The sequence below is a fragment of the Plecotus auritus genome (assembly GCF_963455305.1).
Source record: "Plecotus auritus genome assembly, chromosome: 7".
NCBI lineage: Eukaryota > Metazoa > Chordata > Mammalia > Chiroptera > Vespertilionidae > Plecotus > Plecotus auritus.
The window spans coordinates 24,430,146-24,442,938 of NC_137774.1; the positions used below are offsets into that span (position 1 = coordinate 24,430,146).

A 12,793-nucleotide genomic window follows, 5' to 3' on the forward strand; every position below is an offset into this window, starting at 1 on the left:
TTCCTCATTGCCTGATTTAGAAATTTGTAATGTAGTTCAAAGAGCTGTTAAAGGAAATAGAATAAAAGAATGCTAATAACATTTCAGAACAAATAACAGTCTCAAGAAGGCTAGTGTTTTCTTTGTCTACCAGGCAAAGTTAAGTTGTTCTCTGTCAAGTCCGTTACAGCCTTGGCTTGATCTTAGCCTGAGCCTTTTAATAACAGGATTCTGTGCGAAAAGTAGCTGCACTGAATTGTGAACTTCACTTAAAATGTTCCCACCTGCAATTACAACTTCCAACAAATGATCAAAACAGGTTCACAAACAACAGGAAAATGAAAACAATTCCTCCAAAAGTGAGATGTGGGAAGAGCAGAACTGTTGTTTGGCTGCATTGCTTCTTTACCCAGGCTCAACAGCACACATTCATCGAGCTGTGTATTTACATACAGTGCCCATCACTGTAGCATCATGGACTCAGCTAGAAGTGAAATCAGTTTAGTATATGCTGCAATCATATTTTCCTTAATTTTCATCTTTACTTTAAACTATTAAAAAAATTCTGGACAACTCATCTTTGGAGCTATCTGCAAGTAATGCAGATTTAGTCTGCATCTCTTTATTCCTACTCTAAATTCATACTAAACGCAATGCCATTCAAATCTGACAATGAGAAAAATGTATTCTCCTACAACTTTCATCATACATCGTGGCATTCCTTCAGTTACACCTTTCTTGATGGCGGAGGGACAGCTAGGAAAATAGAAAGGAGAACGTAGCTAATACCACGTCAGAAAAACGCTGTTTCTCCTGCTTTTATTAACATGGGCACAGTGTTCAAAATGCAGGTCACATCTTTTGCTGAAACAGCCAATATTCTTCCTCAAATGGCAAACAAGTTCCCTAAAACTAAATGGAACTGAATTGTTCCAACTCCTGGACCCATCACCATTTTACCCATTTACTGTCCTGGAAAAAAAAAAAATAAGGAAGACTGGCCACACATATAGCCAATGGTCTGATAAGTGTAGGTTTTCTGACTCTGATTATGGGGAAACGCATCTCAATTCCTGGGGAAACTCTGCAGGAATCTTGTTTTACTTTTATTCCTATATCCACGTGGTAGCTTTTAAACCCCGAAACTCCAATCTTTCAAGGTAATGCAATATCACCCACAGTGATGGCCGGGTAGAACCGTCACCTTTAGAGAATACCACATTATAATGATTTAATGTCGATGTAGCATCAATGCATTTACATTGAGCCTTGGCTCTCGGGACATTAACAGGTCAATTTTTTATTCCTTTTTTAATAAAACAATTTCTCAAGTCTCTGTTCAGATGCCCATTCTCTGTGGGACAGGACAGATTTGCTCCAAATCTCATCAGCATGAGCTCTTTTCTTTCCCCTCACATCATTCTTGGGTAAAATGTAGGGTGCCAGGCTCATGACAAACTTGTCTCTTTGGCCAAAGAAAATTAAACTGCAATAGCTGAAAGTCAACTTGCCCTGATAACACTGGGCTCGGCATGAGGAAATACATCCTATTGACAGCGCGTCTTCTCTTAGGCAGAGCTGTCCCTCAGAGTTCTGACTGCTGAAACTTCATCTTTAGATTGGTCAGTCTCTCAGTGGACATGCTCCATTGTATGTTCAAGCTATTGGTAACAGAATTTGGTACTAATACCCCAACCTCATTCCTGTCATGCAGTGCCCCATAATCTAGCTATGGCCACTGACTGACTTCACCAGCCATCCTAGGCATTACTCACTAACAGCTCACAAAAGAACATTGGTCTCACTCCTCCTGAGCTCAAAGACTCAGAAATAGCGAGCTAACGCTCAGCCTCAATTCTAGTCAATCATTTGAAGAAAAGAGAAAATAGGCAACAAAGGAGGGAAAAGAATAAAAGAAGAAAGTGAGAACTGACAAAAAGAAAAAAAATGTTTACTACTATTAGATTTCAAGATTATTAAAGTACTGGGCAAAGGGAAATGTGGTTCCTAATACTGACTTTGCTATTTCCAGATATAGTATAAGACATCCCTTTTCCATCAAGGTTTGTTGGGTCTTAAAAGGGTTAAAAAAACCTTTAATTTTTTTTTTTTATTCGTGTGTGTGTGTGTGTGTGTGTGTGTGGTCTTTGGGTACAGAGTCCGGTATAATAAGACTATTTGTATTCATACTGGCAGAGTAAACACTACATGTTCATGCCCAGGCAGCTCTGTGCTTGTAATTTCAGCAAGAACAGAGCTCTGTCCCTCTGGGACTTCACTATTCCCCTAGTCTCCATTCGCTCAAACACAGAATGAGAGCAGAGAGAAAGCAGGAGAGAAAGATCATGGCAAGAGGTTTCAAATAGCACTGCAGCTAGCTTGCACGTGGCCAAAAATCTCGTTTTGTGTTTTAATTACATTAGTTAAAACCGTTTCTCTCAGCTCCATGTTCACAAGGGTGCCTTCTGTTCCTAAAGACGACACTGTTCAATGAAGAAGAATTTAAGTCTAGCACAATGAAGCTTTTCTCTGCTCTTGAGGGGCTCATTGAGTAGATGCTACACACAGCGGCACAAACGTCTACTTCAACTTTGTGTGCTAATGAGTATATACCTACCCTTGTCAAAATTCTATGCATCCTTCCTCCCTAGTTTCTTGCCTTTTCTATTTCAAGGTGTTAGATTAAAAGAACTCCTACAAGTCTGATACTCTACATCTGGTCCTTGATTGCATCCATCTTAATACTAAATCATCTACTTTGGCATCCTCTGGTGCACTTACTGAAACAGCCATACACCTTGTACATATAGGAACATGTTTTATAAGATACTGCATAAAATGAAAACAATTGTGTATTATCTCCAAAGGCCTACACAGCCTGTTTATGGTGAACACGAGGTGAAGATTACTCCTTCTAAGGAAGGAGATTTTTCTAGGGTTATTATCTAAGGTTGAAATAAAAACATATCTCTTTTTAGGTTTATGACTATTATCATTGTTGGACATAGGGTACTGGGCAAAATATGACTTTATATCATTATTATTAGTGCACAATAGGAGAAAGGTCTCCAAAGCTAGAAAATGCATTCTTGAATAACTATCAGCAATGGGTTCTCTGTTACTTTTTTTCTTTTTCTTTTTTAAAATATATTTTCATTGTTTCAGAGAGGAAGGGAGAGGGAGAGAGAGATAGAAACATCAATGATGAGAGAGAATCATTGACCAGCTGCCTCCTGCATGCCCCCCACTGGGGACCAAGCCCACAACCCAGGCATGTGCCCTTGGCCGGAATTGAACCTGGGACCCTTCAGTCCACAGGCCAACGCTCTATCAACTGAACCAAACCAGCTAGGGCTCTGTTACTTTCTTTTATGTTGAAACCCCTGGTTCTAAATGAGTCCCTTTAAGAATATATTTACCATGCTCACAATAGCATCAGATCAAATTACCTGAGCACAAAATAGATATCCAAATAAAGAAAAATATTACACAAAAAACAGTATTTTAAATGCTCTTATTATAGAAAATATCAAAAATTTCAAACACATACAATACATGAGAAAATAATCTATTCCATATCTATTATCTAGCTTCAATAACAACTCATGGCTGATCCTGTTTCATCCATATTCCCACATTCACCCCTCCCATTATTTTGAAGTAAATTCTATATATCAGATAATTTTATCTGTAATTATTTTAGTATGTATATTTAATAGAAAAATACTATTTAAGAAAACAAAATTGTAATATCATTTTAAAATAAAATAGTATCATTATCACACCTACAAAATTAAACAATAATTCTGTAATAACCAGTTAATGTTCTCTCTCTAAAGAATTCTACCAATAAGACTGCCTACTACTTGGATCTGAATTAACACCATTTAATGACCATCCCATGAAAAGCTGATACTGGTGGGCACAGAACTAAGAAAGGGGGGAAGGGGACTCAACTACTTGCCTCATTTCCTCCTGGAAGCCTGTTCATGTGGACCAGTTGACCTTGATCATCCAACACGAGCTCAGTGTAGGTCAGTATGTCAGAAGGCAGAGGGGGTGACGGAAGGAATGCTTGACTGGACATAGACTCCCAGAGTTTGATCAGGGACTAGTGGAGGAGAGAAGTTTTACTAATCAATGACAATTATAATTTCAACATATATAAAAATGAAAAGATTTGGACATTCTCAGTTAAAATATATTTGCTATTGCCCTGGCTGGTGTGCTCAGTAGTTAGAGTGTTTGCCCTCAAACTGAAGGGTCTCAGGTTCAATTCCCGGCCCCAGTTGGGGCGCATACAGGAAGCAACCAATTGATGTATTTCTCTCATGTCCGTGTTTCTCCTTCTCTATCTCTCCCCCACTTCCACTCTCTCTAAAAATCAATGGGAAAAAATATCCTCAGACGAGCATAAAAGATTTGTTATTATTTTTCACATAAAGTATTTTACATGCCAAAAATCAGGCATTTTTCCAATACAATCAAACTACTGAGTGGTTCTGAATCAGCACTAGAGGATTAACAAATATACTAAACCTAACTATATCCCTGGAAATTAAAATAAGAAAGTATTATCAATCCCCCTTAAAACAAAATGAAGAAAATTCTTAAAGAAACTTGGTAATAGAAGAATAACCAGGAAAATGACATAACACTTGACCAATACAAAGAAATCCCAAAAGGCAAAAAAAAAAGTTTCTACTAGAGGTTCAGGAGAAGCACCCTTTTTCTAATAACTTTTAAGAGCTACAGGCTCATAAACAGGAATTAGTTCACTAGAGGTGTATGACTATTTGCAAATGCACACGTCAATTCTGCTCAAATTTGAGAAAAACAGATAGCTAGCTACACCTACCCATTTAGAAACCATCATGATTTCCATTTCCAACTTCCTATTATCAAAACAAGTGCCTCATGAAGTGGGAACTAGTGGTTTCTTTGCTTACCTCAAAGCAACATTTAAAGACAATATGACTCATTCATATTTAGATGTCCTAATCACTCCATTTATGTCTATTCTATAGAAAGAATTATATAGAATGTGATCTCTACTTATAGCATTGGCATGGAGAAAGAAAACCAACACTCAACTTTTAGACTAACAATGCCAGTGATACTGAATGACGGTAGCTACATTTCAACAGAGAGAACTTGTAAATAAGTAGTTACATAAGGAAATCTCTTGTATTTGTGAGTAATACAGGAATTACATATAGACTATTAACCAAGGCTACATATATTACCTTAGTAAAATTCAAATATATTAATATTGGTGGTATTAACTAGAAAATTTGGAAAAATCCTTTATTCATAGATTTTTTTTTTAAGGACAAATTCAGTATTCTTTTGATACCTTATTTTTTATCTGCGCATTTTCTGCTGGTGATATACTTTTTTTGCCTTCTATTGATGGAAGAAAAATCTGCAGCATAGAGATGATTCACCATACAGATCAAAGGAATTTATTTTCATATAGAGGATAAGACTCATAATATATTTTCTCATGCTAGTTTTTATTCAGCTATAATAAATCTCCCACAAAAGAAGTGATACTTTAAACTGTGTACCATGAACTCTATATCATATATTTGTATATGTTATCTATATTGATTCTCATATTAATCTAGGCTATGAGCTAGAGAGACTTGGGTTACCTTGGAAAACAGGAAAATGAGAACTAGAGTTTCCAACCTCTTTAATATCCGTAATTTGAATACAGGCTTAGGAAATATAGACCTGAACATAACTCCTCACACAGGTCATTATAAACTACCATCACAGGCATGCAGTCTCAGTTTACTCCCAACTACTCAATAGAGGTTCCGATCCTCACTATTCCTCCTGTTAATTCACAAAGAACCATCCAAAATCTAAGTTGGCAGCCACCAAATCCCAAATAAAATAGAAATGAGAATAGTGTCAAGGTATTTCCTGCCCTTTAGGAGTGCATCATTCCAGTCTAAGCTGCATCTGATGGAGAGTCAAGAAAACCTTGCCTCTTTGGAATAGGTTAGAGCCTCCCAGTTAGCCACCGTTACCTGTCGAAACATCTCTGGGATGTCATATATGTATGTTGTCCCTAAGGACTGTGCCTGGAACCTCTTTGATTGAAGCAGGTCTTTGGTCACATAGGGAGTGTTGATTAACATTCCATGCAGTGGTCCCTGTTTGTCTCCATATGCCTGAAACATGATCTGCAGGAAAAAGAGGATGGCATGGGGCGTTGAGACAGAGAAAAACATCAGAGAGAGGCCTAGAAGGGCTTTTTATTTAATAAAAGTAATTTCTTGAAACACATTTTTGGTGGGTTGAGTAGCTCAGATATGCTTCTTAACATCGGGTACATGGTGCTCTCACCTCTCTACAAATTAAACAACTACAAAAAATGGTATGTAGCCAACTATACACCACTGGCTGCTTTCACTTTTGGATTTGTTGAAATCAATAGGAAAGCACAGTGTAAATTTCACATTTCAGAGACAGACTGACAATGCTTGCCTTCTAAAGTGACTTGAATCCCACATATTCAGAAATGAAGTATATGTCAACTAACGCCAGTCTGAGCAGTGCTCTAGTATTTAAGTTGAGAAACAGTGATGCACTAAAGAGACTTCTATTCTTTCCCCAGCAGTAGAAGGCCAGGTCAGGCTCTACTGTATCATTTATGTTTCAGTCTATTTGATGAGAAGGTGCTTTATAAGTATTATTAGCCACAGAAAGGCTTCAAAAGTTCTGTTACAAGTGAATTTCACCCATCCATGTAGCTAGTTAATTCTTATTAGCTTAAAAGACATAGTCTGTGGTAAAATATATATTTTATTTAATGATATATACATCTATATAATATGTACACACACACACATATATACACATATATATACATATATATATATATATTCCCCTAGAACACCATGTCTACAACTAGTGACTAGCTCCTGCAATACTTATACTGTCACATAATGAAATCACCATACAAACTTTTAATCATTTTAACTCAAATATTTCTAGAAGAGTACTTCATACTCCATACATTTAGTTTTATTTGCTAATCAATATTTATAAGGAATGCCATTATTTCTATTCAATTAATATTTATTGTGTGCCAGAGGTTATATGACACTAAACTAGGCACTTTATGCATGAATACACAAAATCCAGTTTCCCAATTCAGTGAACAGAAATGGAGATTGAGGTGTAAGGGTATGTGTATCTACCCACATATCTATTCAGGCCTAATATATATAAGCTTAAGTCTACTATTAGTGATTAGATTTGTGAACTTGCTGTACAGGCATAAGAAGAGAATTAAGTGCTTAGCTAAAAACCCTGGGTATAATTCAGCTCAGTGAATCCTTAGCTGCTTAGATCAGAGGAACAAGTGAATTCTGCCGACTTGTCAAAAAGGTCCTATTTGGGACAAAACTTGTCTTGGTTGCTCAAAACCCACAAAATGGAGTTCCCAGCCCACTTCCAAATGACCAATGGTGAAAGTCACCAGGTGGGAGGTAGAATTAGCAATGTCTTAGGAATGTGAGAGATAGAAATAGTAATGTCTATTATTTCAGAACTAGGGGCCCAGTGCACGAAATTCGTGCACTTGGGGGTGTGGTCCCTCAGCCTGGCCTGTGCCCTCTCGCAGTCCGGGAGCCCTTGGGGGATGTCCGACTGATGGCTTAGGCCCGCTCTCCACGGGGAGCGAGCCTAAGCCAGCAGTCAGACATCCTTAGCGCTGCCACAGAGGCGGGAGAGGCTCCCGCCACCACCACTGCACTTCCCAGCTGTGAGCCCGGCTTCTGGCTGAGTGGTGCTCCCCCTTTGAGAGCGCACTGACCACCAGGGGGGCAGCTCCTGCATTGAGCGTCTGCCCCCGGTGGTCAGTGCACGTCATAGCGACCAGTCGTTCTGCTGTTTGGTCGATTTGCATATTAGCCTTTTATTATATAGGATGAACTGAGCTGTACACATAAAACATCTCAATAAAGGTGAATTTAAAATGTATACTTTTCCCTTACACTATACATTGCATATCAATTGACATGCAATGGATTACCCAGATCTCTTCTCCCCACAAATAACTACCTGACATGAGTGTTCATTACAGCTAATACCACAACGATTATATATAGAAAGTGAAACAGAATGAAACTCATGCCAGTCAACCTTGCTCCCTATTGTCAAAAAGAATAAATGATATGCCAAAGTAAGAGGTTGAGAGTAATGGATAGCACTAGAAGGCTCTGAATAATCAGCTCTGTTAATCCCATTTTCTACTATAATGGACATAATTAAAAATTGGCAAAGTATATGTTTTATAAGTTCATGAAAATATGTACATACTTAATATATCACACTCTTTTCACCAGAGGCCATCAAACGAGCTTCTCTTGGAAAACAAACTCTGATCCCAGATAGTCTGTTCTCTTAGAGCCCTGTCCTTATTTTATGATGGCAGAATCATAATACTGCAGAGAAACTAATAACTTGTCTTCCATAATGATGTAGATTTCTTGAGAACAGAGATCACTTTTTTTTGTATACACACTGCCTGAAACACTATAGGTGGTTAATAAATGTTAAATTAATGAACAAATGAATGACATGCATGGTTCTATATTATTTTAAATTTATACAATGACTCACTAGAGCAGTGGTCGGCAAACTGCAGCTCGCAAGCCACATGCGGCTCTTTGGCCCCTTGAATGTGGCTCTTCCACAAAATACCACGGCCTGGGCGAGTCTATTTTGAAGAAGTAGCGTTAGAAGAAGTTTAAAAAAATTGGCTCTCAAAAGAAATTTCAATCGTTGTACTGTTGATATTTGGCTCTGTTGACTAATGAGTTTGCCGACCACTGCACTAGAGCAAAGAAAGGGGAAACACAAATCGTCAATAAGCACCAGGTAGGCATTAGGAGTGCCAGAATTGGGTTGGAGGCTGTTTTTCTTGTGGGTTCCCGCCAGTTCACACAGGGCAGTGGCCGTTGAACTCTCTCAATTGAAGTGCCTGAGGGAGACCTCCTCCTTCAGGGCTTCCTAAATATGCAGGACCCATGGTAAAAGAGGTTCTCCCTTAGGCTAAAGGTAGCTCATTCATTCATTCATTCATTCATTCATTCAGATACGTACTGAGTGCTTATTTTGTGCCAGGCAGCACACTAAACCCTGACTAAAGGTTTCTGCGCCTTTTATGTCCCTATGTCACCACCAGCCAGCATGAGGGAAATCTAAGAGCTTTCTGATCAAAGAAAGGGGTGAAAGTAGTTATGAAGAACAAACTTATTTATCATAAACACTGAAATCTCAAGAGGCCATCTTATTTTTCACAAGAATAGACTCGCCTTGAAGCCATTGTAGAAGTTAATTAAAAACATCCCTACCCATGAAAAGCTTTGACTGAAAATGTCTTTAAGATTGTCCTGAAAAACATCAAATGCAGGAAAAATTATTGAATACTCTTTTCCTGGCTAACCCCTCACACTCTTGTGAGCTTCTCTGTTTTAACTGCTCACTTCTCACGGGACAGATTTCTCTGGCCATCTAACTTGGACTCAAAGCACAAAATGAAAGGTCACTCTAACAGCTATCCAGACTCAGAGTTTTAAAATTCATCTTCAAAGTACTGATAAAAATGTCTTTTCTTGCCTCTGTTCCAGGATTTAAAAGGACACAGATAAAAACAAGAGACACATAATCTCTTCCTGGCACCCAATGCATAGAATAGACTGAACCCTTTGAGTACACACACTGGAGCAAGTTCAACCTTTCAACAAAAGGCATGCACTTTCCAAGTTCAGTCCAAAGTCTTGAAATAAAATCTCAGTTCATAAAAAGACGTGAGCAATGGTGCACCAAACTAAATTCAGTATCACAGCAAATGGCCCAAATATTTAGAAACTAAGGTGGTAAAACAGACTAAAAAGGAATTCTGTTATCACAGGACCAAATGACTAAAAAAGTCACTTTCCATTTTCATATTCTCGATTTTTCTACCTGAAAAATGGTTAAAGTTTGCCACTTTGCCCTTTTATAGACATATAATACTCTGAACTCTTTGAAGATAATGTGTATAAATGGACTATCATAATGGTTAAATATGATAAAAATCACTCCTTGATATTGCTCAAACTATTATGTTGAAATTTTCCTTCTTTAAGATGGAAATTTTCCTTCTTGGTGACATATTTCAACAATTCTCCTTGCTAATGAGGGGTCTAACTAGGTTGAAAACAGGAAGGACAAATCAGATCAGAAAAGGTGAGATTGCTCAAGTAGCCCTAGAGCCTACCTAAGGCGAGCCCCAAATTACACAATTACCTCTGGAGTTAGGTTCACTTGGCATCTATTAGGGTTCACCGATACATGACTAAAGGTTGGAGGTTTTATAACACCCATGATTAGGAATATAGGTACATCTTACGAGGCAAATGAAGTTTTTCAAATTCATGCAATCATTTAATAGGGGACAAGCCCACTAGGTGAACCAATGGGATTTATGAGTTTGGGTCTTCTATAGCAAATGCAAGTGGCTTATCCTTAGGACCAAATAAAAACTTTGATGAGATCTCAAAGTTTGACTAGTACTTCACTACTGTACCTGTGCTGTCCTGGAGTCAGTCACTTCCTTGTACAGGCTGATGTCCAAGTAATAGCCAGACTCGTTTGTCAGGAAGAGGCGGATGGGAATTGCTTTTCCGGTTGGTGTCAGGCGAATGTTGATTTTCAGTTCTGCCTGGAGGACGCGTAATTTCCACAGCCGACTTCCATAGCGCATTACCATGCTCCGCACAGATTCCTCAATCTGACACACACATATCACCAAGCACAAAACTTAAAAACCTGTAACTAGGACCTGTTTTAGGTCTGCCCATCTTTGGGAAAGGAAGAATGGAACAAGATGCTGGTTTCTCGAGATGTGTACATGTATTCCTTACAAAAAGTCGTATAGTTTCTCCCCAACCCTACTTTTGCTTAGGTAAGTCAGGGACAATTTCATGTTGGCCTGTTGTATGAGCAGTTTTCTATGGCTAACAACACCCAAATGTGTATGAGCAGTTTTCTATGGCTAACAACACCCAAATGTGTGCAACTCCTTCCCCCTTTTCCAATTATATTCATATTCTATCTCAAAGGTCTGCAATATCTAAAATTACAAGCCATGTGATTTAAGAGAAAGCCCCAAATAAGAATAAAATCTCTAGTTAAATAGCTATTAAGTAGCATTTATATGCATGGTAACTATGTTTCATTGCACTTTCAGGACCTTAAATCAACATAGCAATTACCACCATGAACTTTTTTCCATACATTTTATTAAACTTTATAATATATGTCTCTTGGTAAATTGCACAAATTAAAAATAGGCAATTCGTAAGTGGTGCTAGAATGTTTTCTCTAAACAGAGCTCTGAAGCTTGGTCATTGCCTAGTCCAACTGGGATTTAAGTATATGAAGCAGATGTTCCTAGTTTCCCTAAGCTTTATACCAAGTCAGTTTAGTGTTTCTAGTTTTCAGGGTCAGGTAAGTTATTTTAACCCTACAGCCTTAGGTGTGATTTCTCCTTATTGATACACTAGAGCAAAAACATATTTTTTCCAACATGGCTGCAGGCAGCTGGGACATACTACTCAAAATTAATGTTTCTTAAGTGAAATATCTTTCTAAAATGCTTTCTCAACTCAGAAAACTCTGAAAAATAACTCACACCACCCTTCTCTTGTGGCTTTTCAGAAGTATGTGCCACTCCTGCAATTTGCTTCTGCACCACAGAATTTTAGGTTAAAATGGGTTTCAAGGAGTTAACTTACCTATCCCCACAGTTGCTTGTTAACCAAGTGATATTTATCCATTCTTTTCTCAAGGGAACAAAAATCAACATCTCTCTATAAAGGAAATTAACAGCTACCTATGATTAGAAAGGCAGATCCAGGGTATATGGGTGTGTGGAGTAGAACAGAGAGGCTGATATAAAAACTCCATGAAAAATTGTAGGCTAAATCTAAAAATATATATAGTTATATAGTGTCCAGGCCATGTTTTAAGTCTTTCAGCTTCATCAGTCCCAGAATGCTTAGGGGAACCTTTGCTTAAACTACATGATGAGACTTGGTACTCAATGAGTTGTCCTGTCCTAGGCTCTCCTGACAGATAAAGCAACTGATCAATAGCTTGGAGTCTTGAAGAAAAAAAGTAGAAAAAGATTTTTCAGGTCTTCAGTACTAAGTTCAAAAAGCAAAAGCTATGCCTACAATTGATCTTGAAAAAGGGGTATGCCCAGGTGGTGTGGCTCAGTGACTGAGCATCAACCTATGAACCAGGAGGTCAATGGTTCGATTCCTGGTCAGGGCACATACCCATGTTGCAGGCTCAATCCCCAGTAGGGGGCATACAAGAGGCAGCTGATCAATAATTCTCTCTCATCATTGAGGTTTCTATCTCTTTTTCTCCCTTCCTCTCTCTCTCAAATCAATAAAAACATAGTTTAAAAAATAAATAAAGGGGTATATACTGGTTCTCCTATCCAATTCCACAATATGAAAGAAAAAGGTTAGAGGGAGCAGAAGCAGAAAGCAGCCTTCTGTGGGATAAAAGGTCAAGTATAGAATCACTTTGTTTTCCTTCCTTAAATTATATGGAATGCATTTTAGAACAGAGCCTCATATAAGAAAACATACATAATACTAGTGAAATTCCTTATTAGCCAAATTTTCTACCTGTGGAAAAATACTGAAGACAAACAGGTTAGATACTTAAGAAGGTACATTACATCCCTAAGCCATCAGCTAAGTAACATTTAGCACAACGAGGCAGTGATTTT

At 38.1% G+C, this 12,793-nt stretch overlaps 1 protein-coding gene across 8 annotated transcripts in view; it reads right to left on the reverse strand.

Moving 5' to 3' along the window:
- The window catches only part of ACACA (acetyl-CoA carboxylase alpha), a 249,999-nt gene that overhangs the window by 82,379 nt on the left and 154,827 nt on the right, over positions 1 to 12,793 (reverse strand). For all 8 annotated transcript variants that reach the window (XM_080677837.1, XM_080677835.1, XM_080677836.1 and 5 more), the window contains 3 exons: positions 10,574 to 10,777; positions 6,021 to 6,176; positions 3,944 to 4,090 (listed from right to left, as the gene is read on the reverse strand). In XM_080677837.1, the coding sequence (XP_080533963.1) occupies positions 3,944 to 4,090; positions 6,021 to 6,176; positions 10,574 to 10,777 (507 nt within the window). The remainder of the gene's footprint in view (positions 1 to 3,943; positions 4,091 to 6,020; positions 6,177 to 10,573; positions 10,778 to 12,793) is intronic.